We start from the raw sequence: 18,750 nt of genomic DNA, 5'->3' as shown, positions 1-18,750 counted from the left end.
AATCTGAATATTTCAACCGAAATTCTGAATAGCGAAATGAAATACGCGAAATATTTTCAATGATAGATATGTATATCGATTCGCATTGAAACTCTTGGAACCCTTTCGGAGGGAAAATCCTTGGAAAGAAATCTTTTGAGATCGCCATTTTTCTCCACCTTCTCTGCGAACATTGCCTTTTTATCTTTCGAATTTCTTAGCTTCGCTCGGGCAACATCCAAGATATTAAGACTTTTCCGCGAGGGAAACGGGATCCAGGCAGAAGAAAGAAAAGCCCTTTCCCGCGAAGAACGAATAAATCTGTCGGATAACGGGTCGTTGCTTTCACTTCGTAACCTCCTTTTTTTCTTTCTACCACCGGGTAACACGAGATTAATATAAAATATCAAGTCGAGCTACTCGGCCCAAGATAGAATAATAATGATCGAACGAATCCAGTAGCCGAGTAACCAAGCGACTCATCATCGAAGGGTGAATTAATGAGGAACACAAGGCGACTTTTTTTTTCTTTCTCTCTTTTTTTTTTTTTTTTTTTCTCTTAATTTGCTTGTGGAAAAAATCTCATTTGCGAAGAGTTCATCAAAATGAAAATTTTATGAGAGGAAAATTTTATTAGTCTACNTTTCTTTTTTTTTTTTTTTTTTTTTTTTATGTCATCTAGTAAAGGAGGATAGTTTATTATTTCAAAGTTAAAAAAGTGAAAAACTCGACAGATCTCGTGATGCAATCAAATTTAACTTTATAATCGTTGTTCAGAAAAATTTTTTTGTCGACTTATCGAGTTTTTCTCCTCCTCCTAGTCGTTAATTATCTCCGCAAAATCTTCATTCGGACGAAAAAGGTCTCTTGGTTAAGTACCATTTTATGTTGGCCCTTTTTCTTTTTTTTTTTTTTAGTACGATGATTAAGTTTATTAAGGTGGAAATTTGGACAACTGAAAAAGAATTTTAACGAGGATATGGTAATTTCGCGAAAGAAACGAAAGTTTGATCGTGGAATTAAATATATTTGAGGAAATAACAGATTCTTCGATCATAAAATTAAATATGATAAAGAAGAGAAGAATTGCTGTGAATCAAAATATGCGAGTATTTATGTCGCGATGATATGAATATTTAATGAATATTTAATGTAACGAGACACGCGCGCGTGTTGCCACGTATGTTGAAAAAAATAACTCTAAAAATCTTGTTAACAGAATAAATGTGGAATAAATTGCGTTTTAAAGAAAATCCGAAAAATCTTCTTTAAGAAAGTTTACTTTACATTTTCTAACGTATGTATTTTCTGAACGAGGTTCTCCAAGTAGTATCACACTCCACTTCAAACGATAAACAACGATTAAAGGAATCAAAAGAGCTCGCAAAGGATTCCTCTATAAATATTTTAAAGGAACCAGGAATACTTATATAAATGAATGAACATTTCTTTCGTTTCAAACGTTACAAATAAAAAGGTTACAATAAACAGAAAGTTTCTAAACAAATAGAATCTCTTACACTCTCTTACACTTGTACATTCAAACGTTACACGTAGATAATAAAGAAATAACCAATTGAAAATAAATCAAATATTTTTAACTTTGTCAAATTTCAATTTTAATCGGTAAATTCGATAAATTGATATGAAACCCAATTAGAAATAATGACTGTCGAGAAAAGCATCGATGTTATTTACAAGCAATCTCGATACACTATTAACGTTCCTATTTTATGGAAATATATACGAGTAACTGAAAATATTTCCAATTCGATGTACAGTTTTAATACGTTGAAATAAAATGATATCGCAGGAAGCAGACTTTTCCAATTATTCGGAAAATTTATCATCGAAGATATTTTTTACTCAACATTTCCAATTACCCTCAACTAAATTATCCATTAAAATTTATGTATATTTTCTTTATTTCAAAAATTTCATAAAAAAAAAAAATAAAATTTATATCCCATTTGTTTCCAAAATTAATTATCTAAATATCTATAGTTCACTTTCGACGAAGAAAAACAAAAATTTTCATTACCTCGCGGAAAATAAAAGAAGAAGACGAAAAGAAAAGCATCTGACATGATATCATTGACGCTAAAAGGCTCGAATTGACCCGACAATAGAGTAAATCACGTTTCGAATGACGTTTCTTAAAAACGAACGACAAAGAGAAATCATCGAAAAAATTAAAATAATAGCGAAACATTAATAACCCTGATTAACCCCACCATCGCCACGTATAAACCAATAAGATCTTCAAACGGCTATTTTTCTTTCTTAGTCGTCCCCCTTCATGGCAATCCTTCTCTCTCCTCGAGTAAATCGAGTCGATTGTATTATATAAAGGGATCTTTTTTATCTCGGGAATGAAAATTATTAACTGCGTGAGAAAATGGGGCGAGAGCCGAAAATGGGGATTTAAATCTTGGAAAAAATGTTTCTTTGGAAAATTACTTTCAAGATAAAATAGCGCGAGTCTTGTCTTTTAACGCTGATAAAAAAGGAAAGTTCCTCGAACGATCATTCCAATTAAATTTATCTTGACATTCCTGGATTTTATTGATTGAAGATCTGCTCGATCAAAAACATCGAAAAACTTGAAGCTACGAATCAGAGGAGTTAATAGAACTTTGTCTCTTTGCAAATGGACGAGAGAATTGCAATCGTTTTATCATTCAACAATTCGCGTTCTAGGTTTATAAAAAAAATCTAAGAAAAATTTCGTACAACTTTTTAACATCTTTAGAATATCATAATTATAATTATACTACGCGGTATTTTCTTTTTTTTTTTTTTTAATATAACATACTTCCTCTAGAAAAAGTAATATTTTTAAAAAGAGATTGCCAACGTTAATGCACACCGTGTTCTTAGCGAATTACGATTCCGTTTGTTTCTTTAGAAAAAGAAGGAAAACACGAAGGGAAAAGCTTCCATGTGTCATAGCTGGTCAAGATAAAGCCCGTTAAATCCTAAAGGTAAGCTGGTCAAGCTCGATTGGACCCGTCGTAAAATAAATAAAAAAAAAAAGAAAAAAGAAAAATCGCATAAAACGAAATGCAATTGTGCCGAGATATAAAAGAAGAGCTGAATCACTTTTCGTACGTGTACTCTCGCCCCGTTTCTCGGATACGTAATTTTAGAACTTGGCACAATCCGATTTTATTTTGATTCCGGTCAGAAGATCGCGGCGCCTTCCTGACACTGACTTCGCGCTCTATCTCCACCAGACAACGTGTCTCGATTTGCATTTTAACACAAAAATTTTACCATCTGTTGCTTGTACCTTCCAACTTCTAAAAAAGATCAACGTTTCAACGTTATCAACGTTTATAAATGCAACGATTGGCAAATAATGTCGGGGATTTGAATAAAGGAATAACCAATAATTCTCTTTCCCCAATCAACCGTAACGTGGAAAATAATATTTGTAAACGAGTTGAGTCGAATTCGAGAGGGGAGTTCGTGCAAAATGAAAAAACTAAAAGGGTTGAATGATTGAAAAATAAATAAATAAATTTTCCACGCTTCAGATGAACATGATCGAAACAATCGATCGAGAATAATTCATGAACATAATTGACAGCGTTGGAATAAGATGAATGTTTCGGAGATAAAATATGTTTCGCGTGACAAGTAGTCGATAATGATAGAATAATATTCGATAAATTAATCTATATAAATATGATTAATTATAATAAATTAATAAAAGGAATTGCAAATATAATTTCGATGAAACGAATATCGAAGGATAAATTAAATATGATATTCGACGAAAAATCATCGCGCTGAGAATATTAATTAAATAATTATATTAATTAAATAGATGAATCTTTGTAAATATACGTTTGTGAGAACAAACATATTTATTAAATAATAAAATTATTATTAATTTAAATTACGAACGATACTCATTTCTATATTTCTATATTTATCATTTACTTTCTTCGAATAATTGCTAATAATTGCTAATAATATTAAATAAATTGTTTTCCATTTGTAAAATTTTCCAATATTTTCTTGCTCGATTGTAAAATTTTCGTAACGAATAACAAAATTAATCGTTCATAAAATGGGTTGGTCGTAAAAATTGTTAGCAGTAAGTATTATATTTTATAGAGGACTCACCTTCACGGGAATGCAAAAGAGTATAAGCAAAAGATCGGCAGTTGCCAAACCACCTAGAAAGACGTTGGTCGGTGTCGCTGGTAAAGGTCTCAGTCTGGGGCACAGTGTCGAACCAATGATGACGACGTTTCCTGAAATAAAACTGTTACTGCACTGTTTCTGCACATTCGTTTCTCATCAAAACTTGATAATTACCACGCCCCCCTTCTAATTAAGGTCGAGCAACTTTCGAGGGAATACAATCGCGAAACGATCGAAACGTCATGTCGAGTGGGATCATCATCCAACTTAAAAACACGTGTTACTCAAAGTTTATATGACGAATCAATTTTCAGAAAATTTCCAGTTAATGTAATTTATATTAGAGATGAGAGAATGGGTCGATAAAATGTCGAGATGTTACGTATCGAAAGATATTTTAGTCGAATCAAAGTGATTCATTGTTCGCTCAGAAATAATTATTTGTAATGGAAATTTCTTTTAATTATACACGAATAATTCAACCGTGTGTGACGATTTATTTATTTCATCGTTGTTGAATTTTTATAATATCAAATATGTCTTTTTTATGAACAATTTTATACAAAAATCACGAATCTAGAAAAAAATAATTCTCTGAAAGATAAATTTTTATTCAATTATGAGCAATAATTAATCTTTTTCTAACCTATGTTTCATCTTTATCTCCACTTTTCCAGGAAATTTCCAATAGATGATAAATATGCAAATGAGATATCTAAAAACTTTTAATTAATCCAATTGATGAGCAGGTGGAATAATAAAAATATTCGTCCATTGTAATTATCATATGAACAAATGTTATAATATAGAAAAATGTACGATAAAATTAAATCAAAAATGCGTTGAAAAATAAAAAGGAAATTTTTTTCCAATTGTTCACTGGCTCATCCGATAATAAGGAAAAACTACAACTAAGTTGCAAGTGTTTGAACAACTCTTTAGACCGAAATAACGTTTGTTCGTGGTTCTAAACCATTCAATTCAATAAATTCAAAATACATTTTATTCGTAACGTTGAAATGAAAATTGGAATTGGAGTTTAATCAATTGATCGTCGATTCGCCGATGGTGTACCGTTTTTCATCAATCCTTGATTATATTCTCCCCTCAATCGCTTCTCTCCAATTTCTGTTTTTTTCCATTCAACGTTACACGAAAACTTTTTCAAATGATCACCAAACAAAAGAAACTTATGTAATGAAAACAGATTTTCAAATTCAATTTCGTATCAGCGTTTTCTTCTCCCGTTATATACACGAAAACAAACAAGAAAATTATAATAAAAATGGATAATAAAAATATCGCGATTCTTTTCTCTCTAATATATTTTACAAAACTCTCCTAACCATTTTTCTCCTCGATAAAATTTTTAAATTCTCCTCTCCAAAAATATCGATTTTCACCCAACTTAACTCGCTGGATCAAAAACTATCCGATCCAGGTCACTTTTGAGGTCTCACTTTTAGTCGGCCATTATTTACAGAGGGCAAAAGTGACCGAGCGAAAATTAAGAAGAAGAAGAGGAAGAGAAAGAGGAAGAGGAAGAAACACGAGGAAACGTGGCAAAGTATAAAGTGTATTTTCGCTCACCGATTAATCCGAGGAAAAACGTGAGGGAGTATACGACGAGGACAGGCCCCAGTTCCGCCCAATCGAAGTGGCTCAACGAGTCGTTGATATCGTAATCGAGAAAATCGTCCGTGGCATTTGTCTCGTTCGGCATGGCTGCGATTAACTTCTTAACGACACTTGAGAACCAACTTGTCCACCGTTCACCACCCCGTTTTCCATCCTGGCCGCCTCTCACACGCTTCGACCAACTGCATCGACAATTTTCGACGATCTCCCTTCCTCTAACGCGATTCCTTGGGAACCCTTCCTTTCCCCCGCGACCACAAATCTTCCTCCGCCCTCTTTTCTTCGCATGCTTCCCTTGCTACCACGTCGTTGCGTTGCCACACTCTCGCCCCTGCAATATAAAAGAGATCGTCAATTCAATGTTTCAGTGTGTTTTCATCTAGAGAAAGATATTAAGATTTAGATTATTGAATCTTGCTTTTTTCGTTTTTTATCCACGATAAATCGTATAATTTCGAATCGTAATTAATAAAGGTAACTCGGATGAGGGGAGAAAAAGATTAAATCTCGTGAATTGAGAATTAATTTTCGCGGAGAAAGGTTACGATCGTGTCTATGATATAAAATCGTGATGATTTTCATAGATCGAAGCAAGTAAAAAGAAAAAAACTTTTCATAACAATGAATGTTTTTTAAAAGCGAAAATGCGAATGGAATACCGTGATACGATTGTTCATCGGCCACTTCCTTACGAAGAAAGTGCTGATATATATATATATATAGGATTCATTGGGAGGAGAAGCAAGAGAATTAAAAAAACGCAAGGGAACGGAATAGGAAATCGTTAGATTGAGAATCAGCGATGCGAGGAACGTGGACAAACAAGCGATTCGATCGCTAAAAGGGCGTTTAACTGGTTGAACACAGGAAGGCCTGGCTTCGGTTTAAAAGCCACGAATGCCACAATCAGCAGTCTCTTAAACACACAAGCTTTGCTGTAATTTCAGCGTGTAACGCGCCGGCCAACCGGTGCAGAGAACGAAAATTACCTCCTATATTATACTCTCGCCTTGAAATTCCACATAGCAAGTAATCTCCAAATGTACCTTTATACCTTTATTACCGCGCTACAAATACAAAAATAATACCCTCGACATTTTTTCCTCTTTTTTTCTCGACGAATTTCGAAGAGAAGGGGGGGGGGAAAGTATTGGAAAAATGCCTCGTCAAAAATTACGCGTAATTTAATTATTCGAATTCTCGCGTCGAACAACTTCGATCCTCCAACTTTCGCGAATTTTCAATTCCTGTATAATCCTCCGTGTCGCAGGACAGGGGGGAGAGGAGGGCATTGAGAACACAGAGCTGAGCGTTCTCTGTTCTCTTATCCGCCCCGTTTGAAAAAAAGAAAAAAAGAAAAGCCGGGCGAAACGATGTTCGCGCTTTCAAGATTCTTTCCACGACGTATTGAAGCGCCACGCTAAAATCATGAAAACGTGGGAAATGCATCGCGCGTTACACAACCGTGACCTCGTTCTCTCTTCTCGAGCTTCTTCGTTAAAATCTGATTGCCAATCGAGATTCGTTTCATCTTCGTCGCGGAAATTTCGATAAACTGCCAAACTTCTTTATTGTATTCGTTTTGCTATAAAGAAAGAGGGAAGAGAGACATCGATTTCTCGAAAAAGAGGTCGAAATAAATTATCGATATTTTTAAGGAAAGAAAGAAAATGTTTCTTTCATCCTGTTTACATAGGGGAAAGAAAATGATGAAAAAATAATAGGAAATCCTAAAATGAAAAATTGTTGGAAAAATCCTTTGATTTTTCTAATTATTCACGGCGAGATTTAATTTCACGCGGATGGATGAGATTTAATTTCCATTACGAAAGATCAAAGCCGGGGACAATTTTAAATTCACTTTTGAAGTCAAGTATAAGCGATGTTTCATCTTTATCCTCGTAGCTCCTTTTTTTTTCCTTTTTCGAAAAATCAAACGTTAAACAAAACGCGACAAAATTCGTCGAGGCTAATTTCGTTTTCTTTCTTGATGGAAAACTGCGGAGAGAATGCGGAGAGAATGTAAAGAGAAATACGACCCATCTTGTCAAAACGATTAATTTATACCGTAATTCCTGATTGCGGTTTCAATTCGTTCGCGATTCGACTCAACGACACATTAGACTTAACGATTTGTGCGGATGCCAGCATGTTCCACGTAACCGCAGTAAACTCATGGTTAATATGCAATCGAAGAGAGATTCCCTTTATTGATTGTCGATACATCCGTCGAGGATTGACAACGTGACGAAGGGTTATCAAGGGAAAATGGTTAAGATGATTTTGGTAGATTGCTCGTTGGGACAATGGATGACTCGACGAATGGAAAATCGAGGATCAATTAACGAAGCATTCTCTAAATCCTTTAATTAAATAAATAAAGGAATTGAAATATAACGCTAAAATTCCTCCAAAAGCTCTTTCATTTATTTCGATTGTTATTTCAAATTGAAAAGAATAAATTTTATTTAAATCGTACTCTGTTATTTTTTGATGCAACTCGAAAAAAATTCCGTATCCCGCAAATGAAGCTCGATTGACCCTTCATGATTGGAAGCGAACACTCGTGCAATGGGGAAGAGAGATTATATCAATTCGAGTGGCGACTTGGACGAAACTCATCCGTGCATCAGTGGTGATCAAATACCAAATTTTACGAAACTAAAATTATTAATTTTCTCTCGACTTTAACTTCGGCAAATTTTTTTTTTTTTTTTTTTTTTAAATAATTAAACAAGCGAACTGGTTCAAACCGGTGGATTCCATGATTCTTTGCTCACGGCGTACTAAATCTAACGTAATTGCCTCGCGTAAATCCCGTATAAGTACTCGTCCAGGTGTTCACTTACAAAATCGATAATCGCTGTACAGTCCACGACACTAGATCTTGCTACACCAAGATCATTGAGAATCAGTTTTAACCTAATGTATTTTTCCTGTCTCGAGTGTTGAATTAGCCTCGAAACGATATTGCATATATTTTATGGAGGAGATATACTTTATAGTCTTCGAAAAGTAAGAACACGTTCGTGAATATACCAAGATCGAGATTAATCGCACGGAAGAAGATCTGGGATAAAATGGATTTTTTCGAGATATTATTTTTAATGGGTGTAAAAATGAAAAATAGAAAAGAGGGGGAAAACGTTTCACGAGTAACGGTGCGAGAACTCTCACGTGTTTTTTTTTTTTTTTTCTCATGACTCGATATCTCCTGACGCGCTTTAAAATCTAACGTGTATTATCAGATTTTCGTTTTAAGAGGAAATTGATTATCCAACTGATTTCACGAGAGAAGAAGATGAATCGTAGATACGCGTCCATATTTCAAAAAATGAATCTAACAAATAATTGAAACGAATAAAGAATACGTAATATATATATATACACATCCCATATTCTAATTTCTAATTTCAAATCGTCTAGCTATCGATTTTTTCGATCTCGATCCAGTACGATTTGTTTCGACTCTCGTTCGATCATTTTTCATCATGCACCGTGAAAATCGTGGAAGACGATCGGTCGAGTTTCAAATTACAGAGAACCTTTGGAACAATTTCAATTAAGAAAAAGGGAAGATTGAGAAAATTACAATCTCCGAAATTACACGAAATTAGCTTGCTCTCGTCCACGACTTATGATCTCGAGATCAACGAAGAAACTGGACGTCATTTGCCTTCTTTTTCGTCCCACGAAAGATCACATGAATAATGCATTTCTACGGACATTCCGTATTCCCCTCGTTAACGAGCAGTTTAGAAAGTTTCGAGTACACGATTCTCGCTGTTCGCTTCAACAATCTGCCGTGTAATTATCGCTGCATTAGATAAGCGACGCGGCAAATCGTGGATCAAAAACATGGAGGAAAACAAAAGGGGGATATGTACGTAAATTCATCCCTCGTTAAGTGGAACGTATATAACGAACTCGTAGAACTCGACTTTCCATCGGCTGTTCGAGCAATTACTCGAAATCGACTAAAAATTTTTCCGCCCACCGATAGCTTCCTCGCGGCCAACTTTAAATAATCCTTATTTAAATTTCATCAAAATTCGGCCTATCGATTTTGCATTCAATTAAACGAAATGAATCCGACCGGGCAAATTCGAATTGTATTCCGTGGAATTGCGCACACGCGATCCAACCAATTTTCGCGAAACCGATTTTCTTAATCGTTCCAACGATGAGCTTCTTAATCGAATTCTCATCGATTCTTCTGCAAAATGCACCTGCACTTCCGCGACCTATTGCCCTACACAAGATTTCAGAATTTTATTATGCGACGAATGAATTTAATTAACAATATAATTTAAATGATCGAACCTCTTTGGAAAATTGAAAAACACAATTTCGAAAAAAAAAAGGATTCGAAATTCAAAGGAGAGTAAATTCAAAAGGATAATAATTACGGATATTTTACGTTTAGTCATATTTTTTTTTTTGTGTGTGTATTTTATAATTCATTTCGTTAATAGTCCATAATTTTAATTCTCGTTGAAACGAAAATGCATTTAACCTGGCATCTCCATTCTGTTTTCTCGATTGCGCGAGTTTGAGAATTTTGAATGCAAGTTGAATGCAACCTCGGCTCATAATTTTCACGATCACGGATCATAAATTACGCGGAGACGAATGATGAGTTTGAAGAAGAGAAATAAGTCAACACGGTGTCGTGCATATTCTGTCACGTATAATTACGAAAATGACACGCGACGAAAGAAGTTTACGCCAAACTTCCGTTTCGTTCGCGTATAAATTGTTCGTCAAAGCTCGTTAGCCCCGCTAATTTTAGATTTGTGATAAGATCTTGCGAAAAAGGAGCATCGACGCGACGTCTCTTCGGAAGATTTATATCTCAAGTGATCGTAAAGATCTCGATACTTGGAAATGGCAAATGGATAAATGGAATTTAACAGGAAAAAAATGTTTTGCCAATTTTCATAATTTATCTTATCTTATCCATCATCGAGCAATCATTTTAATTTCTTCGATGTTATCGCGTTAAACGACAACCGATCCTGTAATAACACAACGTACAATTTTTCTTAAAGTAAATATTTTATTTATGCCAAGACTGATGTCTGCATTAATGATATCCAAGACAAAAATACTGCAATTCGAGATGAGACGTACAAGAATTGTCATTGTAAAAAAAACGTTTATACGTGTGACGGATAGTTAAAGATAATTGTATTATTATGCAACATAGAAACTCGTGCATCGCAAAGAGAATAGAATGCAAGACGATACGATCACGATAATTCCAGAATATCAAACTTAAATTAAGAATGATAATTCCGTTAATTGAAAATCGAAGTGCAATTAAGAGGACAAATTTATACAGGAAAAATTTGGAGAGAATCTTTTTATACGATCTTGTTCCTTTTCCACGTCAAATCGCACCGCCTCATCGGAACATGAATTTTCTCAACGTTGATAACGATCGATTTAATCCTGCAACTTTTTCCACGTAAAAACTTTCGATGTACTTAGCCTAATTGGTTTTCCATTATCCTGTCCCACTACTGCTTGACAAGTAACAGTATTTGACGTAAATTTCGAATGTAATAAAACCAAACACCGAGGATAAATCTCGATAAAAATATCATATTCGACGAGTATCATCATGCCTGCTAATTATTCATTTCGAAGAAAAAATTAAATTGATTTCGCAACTTTCTAATCTAATTTCCACGTATCTCGCTACGTATCGAATAACTCGATTCGTTCAATCAGAATAAACTTTTTTCTCAAATCTCTCGCCTCACGAAAACCAAACTTTGCTAAAAGCTTACAAATCACGTTTTTTCGCGTGAAATCATCGTGTTTAAAATACGCTCGAAACTCCATACAAATGGAGATTATTTTTTACGAGAAGAACAACAAGTCAAAACAGAAAATCGATTAGTTTCTTTCCCCCTCCCTCTCGCCCCAAAAAAAATACACATCAATGTCGATAGTAGAACGGGCTCGTTGCCAAACGAATTCGAATTTCTGGCTGACAATCAAAATTTCCTATGACAAAAGTCGCTAGACGTAGTTACGTTAGGTTTTTCGGTCAGTGATATCTCGGGATTGAACGGATCGGAAATCGAGAACGGATCGGAAATCGAGAATCGATTGGTAAACATCGTGGAATCTAATGACATTCGACGATACGAATGCATAAAAATGAAAAAGTTTTCGAGTTTATCGACAGTTGCGCAACTGTGTAACAAATTTCTAAGCAACAATTTATTCTCGTTACTGATAAGAAAATTAAATATCGCGCGAATATATCATAACGCAATTTGTTTCCCATTTTTCTAGTATTCCAGTACATCACGCGATAAAAATGACAAAATGAGAAAATCGTTCGATTTCGAACCAATGTTACCATGATATAATGAAAAGGTAATCAAATAATGAAAATGATTAATGAAAACGAGAATGTAAAGTGATATAAGTTGTTCAAAGCAAGTACAAAACCGAAATAGAAGAGTGATTGTCGATGAAACTTAATTTGCCCGTTTCACTGTTCCGCCATCAATTGAAATTTCCATAACGAAACACAATTTGTGCATTTACTCTAGTACCACGTGTTAGCAATAAACCAGTATTTATAGGATATAGCCCGGCAGAGTCTTGCTCTATTCTGAACGCGTGTAAATTTCGCGACTGGTGCTTTGCGAAACGATCGTTATAAGTCAATCATAATTCTTCCTGTGAAAAAATCCATGTTATTTCAGTTTGCTCGATCAAGTTTGCTCGAGTGTGACGAAGTGCTTTATATCCTTCTCGAAAATATACGATCTCGAAAATCTTGACATCTCTAATTATTTATTTGTCATTTTTATTATTAAAAGAAAAAAAAAATTGTTCCATTCTCGAACAATGGAATTAAAAAATTAATGTGCGATTGTATTTCCAAAATTTCGAAATATGATGATCTAAGGAAGGAATATGTTTCGAATGAAATTTTGGATTACACGTAGAGAGACGAGAGAATTTCTAATTTGGCCTAGTTCTGATATAGTATAACCGAAAGACGGTCGCACAATGGTGCAAAACACGTGTCGCGCTGATTTATGCTCTCCGGGCCAGGTACCACACATGTCCATTGCATGTCTGATTTTATTTACGAGTTTCTGACATGTGCAATCATTCTTACATCTACTGCGTTTGCCAATATAAACATCGGAAAAAAACGATATTCGAGAGAATTAAATAATTCGCAAAAACATTCATGCATTTTCCATGAGAGTTTCTTTTTTTACGATAATTAAAATATTTCTTTTTTCTTGTTTTTCTGTCTAACGTTCTAATATGATAAAAATTACCTCCAGACGAAATGAAGTTAATAAATATAAATTCCATTTTATCATCGTTCTCGATGATTTGATGTATTTCTTCGAAGTTTCAAGATCGCAATAATTTTAATCCTGATTAATTTATTTCGTTGAATAAAATTTCGTTTTTAAAATAACGATAGTTTTAATTAACAAGAGGAAGAAGAGAAGATTGAGTATATAAATTTCGCAAAAATATGAATTCTTAACCAATGTGTAAAACAATGCGCTCGAGCGATTATTTACATGGATTAGAAGAACACGATTTGATGAAGAGCACCAGGCGTATAATAAAAGATCGATTTCGAAATGACGGTCGAGACAGTTCATGAAAAACGAGGATAGCAAACGTTGAATTTATTTGCCGTTCGACGAACAGAACTTCGTTCCTGAGAGAGGAAAACAGTCGCGAATGATTTACATTCCTGCAGAGAAGCAGCTCGGTGCGATATGCATTATTTTCCCATTTATCAACTATTCCATACGACCGTTCCTGGATATTCTTTGTCCACGTTTACGCTTCTCTATGTGTTATGGGGGAATAGATAAATTTTCAAGTATTAGGAATTCAATCGATCGAAAAATGAGATGCGGGCATCAGATGTTATCGAAAACACGTAAATCGTGTGTTTCATCGATCGAGGATCAATTGATAATTGATAATTGATTTGTTAAATCATGAATAATTTAAAATTTTTATCGAAAAGAAGATACACGCGGTTTCAATTTTTTTCAAGACACTTAAAAGTGAAACGAATGTGAAGAATTAGAAAATTATTAAAATCTTGAGAATTATTATGTTGAAACATCAGATTATAAGAAATTCATATATTCAACGTCATATGTTATAAACATTTCATCAATTATGTGTGATAAAATAAAATATTTCTCTCGTCAAGCTTCATATTAATTATAATTATAAACAATTTTGAACATTTATATTATCGTTTTGCACATTTATTTTTAATTAATTTAAAGTATGTTTCTACGAATCAAATTCAAAGATTGATTAAACTTCTCTGATCGCTTCTCTTTTATTTAATTTATTGAAAAAAATTTTCAATTAGATTTAGAACGAAAATTTTGATTGTATCTTATAATGATTATTTAAGAGAACTATTATAAAAAAGAACTATTTAAATATAAAATTTAAAAATTTTCATGCCAATCGTCTGTTTTCCTTTTTCGTCTGTTACTATGAGGCATTATTCTATTTACATTCATATATACGATATGTATGTATTTGGCATACGTTTTTGTAAAGTTCGTATTTACGTTTCGAGCATTATTAGATCCTTGAAAAGAAAAAAATCTGTTTACGATGACCTCGAGTTTCTAAGAACGACAGCTGGTCTAAAACGGTTTCATATAATTTTTATTATATTTTTAGTATTGCGATGTAAAAATAAAATGAGATCCATATATATATTCTCATATATATATAGAAATACAAATTATAATATATGCGATTCGAATATTTGATTAAATTAACATGATCTTCTAATTAATGATAATTCAATAGCAAGATATTTTTATTTAAAAATAATTATTTTTAAAATAAGTATTTTGAGTTATCAAAATAAGAACCACTAATTAATTAAAACAATTATTACATAAATACAATTACATAAATAATAAATAATATTTCATATAACAATAATCACGAAACATATCACGAAATTTTTTTAGAAACTACAAATAATATTATCCAATATATCGAGTTTCATATATTTCGATATTTTCTGTAGCTATTAACCACATATCGTATATATCGTTAACATATTGTTAGATTTGATGAAAAATTTTCTGTTGATAAATATCAACCGACTAATATTCTATTGACAAAAGAGCAAATAAAATGCGCAAAAGATCATCACTCTTTACAATAAAGAAGAACCATATTTTCAATTTCTCGATTTACAAGATCGAAAAAACTACGAAGAAAAAATTACGAAATTATATCGATCGATTTTAATGAACAATCGATAATAATTATCAAAAAACACTGGTAATATATTAAGATATGTATTTACGAATAAGTATTTAAAAATACTTTTAATACAAAAGTAAATGCTTTAATATTATAATTATATTTAATTCGTTGTTATTCACGATACGTTGATAATTAATTTAATGTAATCAAAAACATTTTTCGCTTACCTTAAAAAATACTGCGAAAAACGTAGTTAAACCATGTTCTATGATGTCGTACGGTTGTCATAGTTTAAAATTATTCACTGATTGTATCACTTATTGTTCAAAAAGCACAAAAAAAAAAAGTTTAAAATTCAATTCACACGTCACGATGTTACTTCACAGAACGGTATCTATAAACTGAAAGCCGGACGAAGCCACGCGACCGCAAAACTACCCGCCAAGCCGATTGTCCCCGATTTACCCCGAATGAAAACGAAAGTTTACGAATGTCGAACGAACGTAACCGATGCTTTTCGTAATTCTCATATGATCTGAAATTAACAAAAAAAGAAAAAAAAAGAATAAATAAAGAATATTATTATTTCAGAATAATAATTATCTTTGTTATATATATTTTTCATTATTAAGAATCAGTTATCTTAACTCAAAATGTCATTATGATGACAAAATTATATTTATTTTTATATTGATAATTTTATCAAATATTAAAACATAATATAAAATTTTATAAATTAAATTTATTTAAATTATAAATTCTACTTCTTTATAAATTAATTTTAAAATTTTAATAATATCATATATTTAATTAAAAATATACACATCATTACATCAAATTATCTACCAAATAATTTTAAAAAATATAATATAATTTTTCTATTTTATTCATTCTTTTTTTTTTTTTTTTTTTTGTTTCAAAATATTCTTAACATAAAGAAAAGAATTTAACGTTAAATTTAACAATATTTAACGTTTATAATGTAATAACATGAATCTAATTTTAACTATATGTTCTTAAAAAAGAAAATTATTGTTTTAAAACTCCTTACCTTATTTCTGACCACTAACAATAAGATGAACTTGTACTTTCATGTCATTCCAATAGCATGTCTCTTTTGTTTTCAAATAATATTAATTTTTCTCTGGAACGATTTGTCTTACTGGCCATAGTAGAAATGGCGCAAATAATACAAATTTCGAGGGACATTTGAAATCAGAACAGATGGCGATAGGGAGTCCGCGGTTCCAAGTTCGTAGTGAAAAATGGCCGGCGCCAACGATTGTTTCAGCATCGGGAGTACCGTGGCCTGTAAAACCTGTTACAAGGAGGAGATCGAAGGCGAGGTGCTAGCATTCGATCCACAAACTAAAATGTTAATCCTAAGTATCCTTTTCTTGTAAATTCCCTGAAAGCAACGTTCTTCTTGAAAACTACATGTATGTAGCGCTCATACGACGTTCGTTTAACATTGCTGCAGTGTAAATAACTTTAGAGCTATCTATGATAGGTTTCATGAATTTTAGCAAATGATCGCTAAGCTATGTTTCGCGATTTCACACGGGAAACGTGCAATACCGCTTGTCAATTATTTGATCATCATCTAACCAGCTACACGAAGTCAGGTTAGTTTCGTCATTCAATCAACCATGCTGGATTTTCCGTTCCTTTTTATTACTCTGCTTATCCGTTCTTAAACGTATTTTCACGCTTCACATAAAAACTTTCACTTTCATTTCTCTCAAGAATCATAAGCAGAAATATTTTCAATCTAACAGAAAAATTAGAAATTCTTCCTTATAACCTGAGAATTTATTTTATAGCTAAATATCCTCTGAAACAGAAATATTTTGAATAAAATTGTATTTAACTTTCATGTTTTATGATAACAACAATTCCTTAACTGATGTTGATCAGAATGTCCGTCATCCAGCGGAGCTCCAGCATTAAACGATGTACACATAGTAAATTTATCCTTGGTATCAGAGGTCCAAGTAAAACGAGAAGTTAGCCCTACCACTAGTGAACCACCACAAAGCCTTAATTTGCAAAAATTGAATAAAAGAGTACGTAATCAAATTGAAGAGAAAAAAAAACTGGTAATGGCTCTGCAGGCCGGAGTATCTCCAGAAGGACAAAAACTCTTCAGTACTATATCAAAGACTATCCCAGAAATTACGTGGAATGGAGCAAATATTGTTGTATTTGACAATGTCACGATTAGACCACCATATAAAGTTGATAATGTTCATGGAAATACAGAGTCTGGAGCATATAAGCATGTGAAGAAAGTAGTAAGTATTTTAGAAAAGATTAAGAAAATGACAATGTATATGTAATGTATATATATTTTATTATTCTCATAGGTTGAAAAACATATTAAAGATACAGAAGCATCACAACAGGCACAGCAACAACGGGAACAGCAACAACAACAAAAACAAAAAGGAGGTGCGATGCAATAAAATTTCAAAAAGGCACTATACCACAAATAAAGCTACCATGCTTTCACAGAAGTTCCAGTCTTTGAGGAAAAGTAGGAAATGACGATAACAAAATACTAAGAAACAAAAAAAGCCACTGCAAAAGTACTACATAAGCCTATCAAGAAAATCAGCATCACAGATTAAGTTCAAATTTATTTGAATGAAAATGCACTTCATGGGAATCAAGTGCAAATCAATTATTGGAATTTTAAACGAGTACCAAAAAATATTGATAATATCGTATGAGCAGCATTTTGTAAATCAATAATAAAACACACCGTACTCGATTTTTAACAAAGAGCATGATCTTCGATGAAAGATGCTGTTTATTTTATCTAATAAGCTGCCATACAATTTTAGGTTCTACTGGAACTATTGTTCATGTGCTCTGATGCAGGTGTGTTTTAGTTTAGTTTAACATTGTTACAAAATACGTTTAATAGTTGTTTACAGATTATTGATGTATGTACATGATGATAGCATGATTCAATTGCCATATGAGTATCAACTTTTTTAAAATATAAATCGGTCATCGTGGTATAATTTAAGCCCGTATGAAACGGTTCAATATATTTTTAATTACTATCGCAAGTGGAAAAACAAATGATCAACGAAAATTTTCATACGCGATCCATTCGACTTCGATGATACTGTTTGAAATCTTACGTTCACTCGCTAATTGTAAAATCAATTTTTATTAAATCACTCATTATATTATATTATATCGATTTTTTGAAATTTGTAAACAAAAAAAAAAAAAAAAAAAAGAAGAGAAAAAATGTAAACATTGCACTTCATCACGCCTGCGTCGGCACGAGACGTCTTCAGTCACGATGCGACATTGTAAAATGAAGGACATTCCCTTGCATAGAGCAAGTTATAAAATTGTTATTTAAAGAAACATCAACCTTGGTTTATGCAAGGGCAACCTATTCTAATAATAAACCAGGAATAATTTCATTTACAATGATGGAATACAGAACTCGTCTCGTGCCCTTTACCTTCTGAACGCGGAGAAGATATAAGACAGAAGAAAAAAAAGAAAGATTATAAAAATTAATTACATGAAAAGACACAAATAAATGTAATATAAATTCTATTATCAATGTTTTATATTTATTATTCCTTGATCGATACTTCTATTAAAAAAATATACACTATTATATCCTATGCTAATTATGCTATATTTCCTATACTAATAAAAAAAATTTCCTATAAAAATAATGCAATT

At 32.6% G+C, this 18,750-nt stretch overlaps 2 protein-coding genes across 11 annotated transcripts in view; one reads left to right on the top strand and one right to left on the bottom strand.

Annotated features, from left to right (window-relative positions):
* Window positions 1-15,421, bottom strand: part of LOC122711195 (QRFP-like peptide receptor) — a 49,622-nt gene extending 34,201 nt beyond the window's left edge. For 3 of the 8 annotated variants that reach the window (XR_006346058.1, XM_043929727.1, XM_043929731.1), the window contains exons 1-3: window positions 15,261-15,420; window positions 5,725-6,103; window positions 4,114-4,244 (exon numbers count right to left, since the gene is read on the bottom strand). Coding sequence is in view for 6 of the 8 variants with exons in the window: in XM_043929727.1 (XP_043785662.1) it covers window positions 4,114-4,244; window positions 5,725-5,857 (264 nt within the window). In the remaining 2 variants the exon portion in view is untranslated. Of the gene's footprint in view, window positions 1-4,113; window positions 4,245-5,724; window positions 6,104-15,260 lie in introns of all 8 variants that reach the window. The other 5 variants (XM_043929726.1, XM_043929730.1, XM_043929725.1 and 2 more) reach the window with 3 other exon arrangements.
* An 858-nt stretch (window positions 15,422-16,279) lies between these two features.
* Window positions 16,280-18,618, top strand: LOC122711115 (protein LSM12 homolog). Of its 3 annotated transcripts, XM_043929567.1 has the most exons (5): window positions 16,331-16,472; window positions 16,560-16,658; window positions 16,951-17,327; window positions 17,400-17,484; window positions 17,548-18,618. In XM_043929567.1, exons 2-5 carry the CDS (start codon window positions 16,577-16,579, stop codon window positions 17,571-17,573), a joined length of 570 nt encoding a protein of 189 aa, XP_043785502.1. In that variant the 5' UTR covers window positions 16,331-16,472; window positions 16,560-16,576; the 3' UTR covers window positions 17,574-18,618. The 3 variants fall into 3 exon arrangements, with proteins under 3 accessions (XP_043785500.1, XP_043785502.1, XP_043785501.1); XM_043929565.1 differs by lacking the exon at window positions 16,560-16,658 and having other exon boundaries at window positions 16,280-16,419; XM_043929566.1 differs by having other exon boundaries at window positions 16,431-16,658.
* Window positions 18,619-18,750: the final 132 nt, after the last annotated feature.

Source organism: Apis laboriosa, unplaced genomic scaffold (genome assembly GCF_014066325.1).
Source record: "Apis laboriosa isolate Shangri-la unplaced genomic scaffold, ASM1406632v1 scaffold16_cov148, whole genome shotgun sequence".
In the NCBI taxonomy this organism is placed as follows: Eukaryota; Metazoa; Arthropoda; class Insecta; order Hymenoptera; family Apidae; genus Apis; species Apis laboriosa.
The sequence above is the reverse complement of the archived record's forward strand: the minus strand, read 5'-3'. Positions and strand labels throughout refer to the sequence as shown.

Excerpts from the sequence above, each read along its gene's own strand:
- LOC122711115 (XM_043929565.1), top strand. The coding sequence starts at position 16,299 with ATGGCCGGCGCCAACGATTGTTTCAGCATCGGGAGTACCGTGGCCTGT. Across the intron at positions 16,420-16,950 it reads AACTAAAATGTTAATCCTAA|AATGTCCGTCATCCAGCGGA; the intron begins GTATCCTTTTCT and ends GATGTTGATCAG. Across the intron at positions 17,485-17,547 it reads ACAACAAAAACAAAAAGGAG|AAGTTCCAGTCTTTGAGGAA; the intron begins GTGCGATGCAAT and ends ATGCTTTCACAG.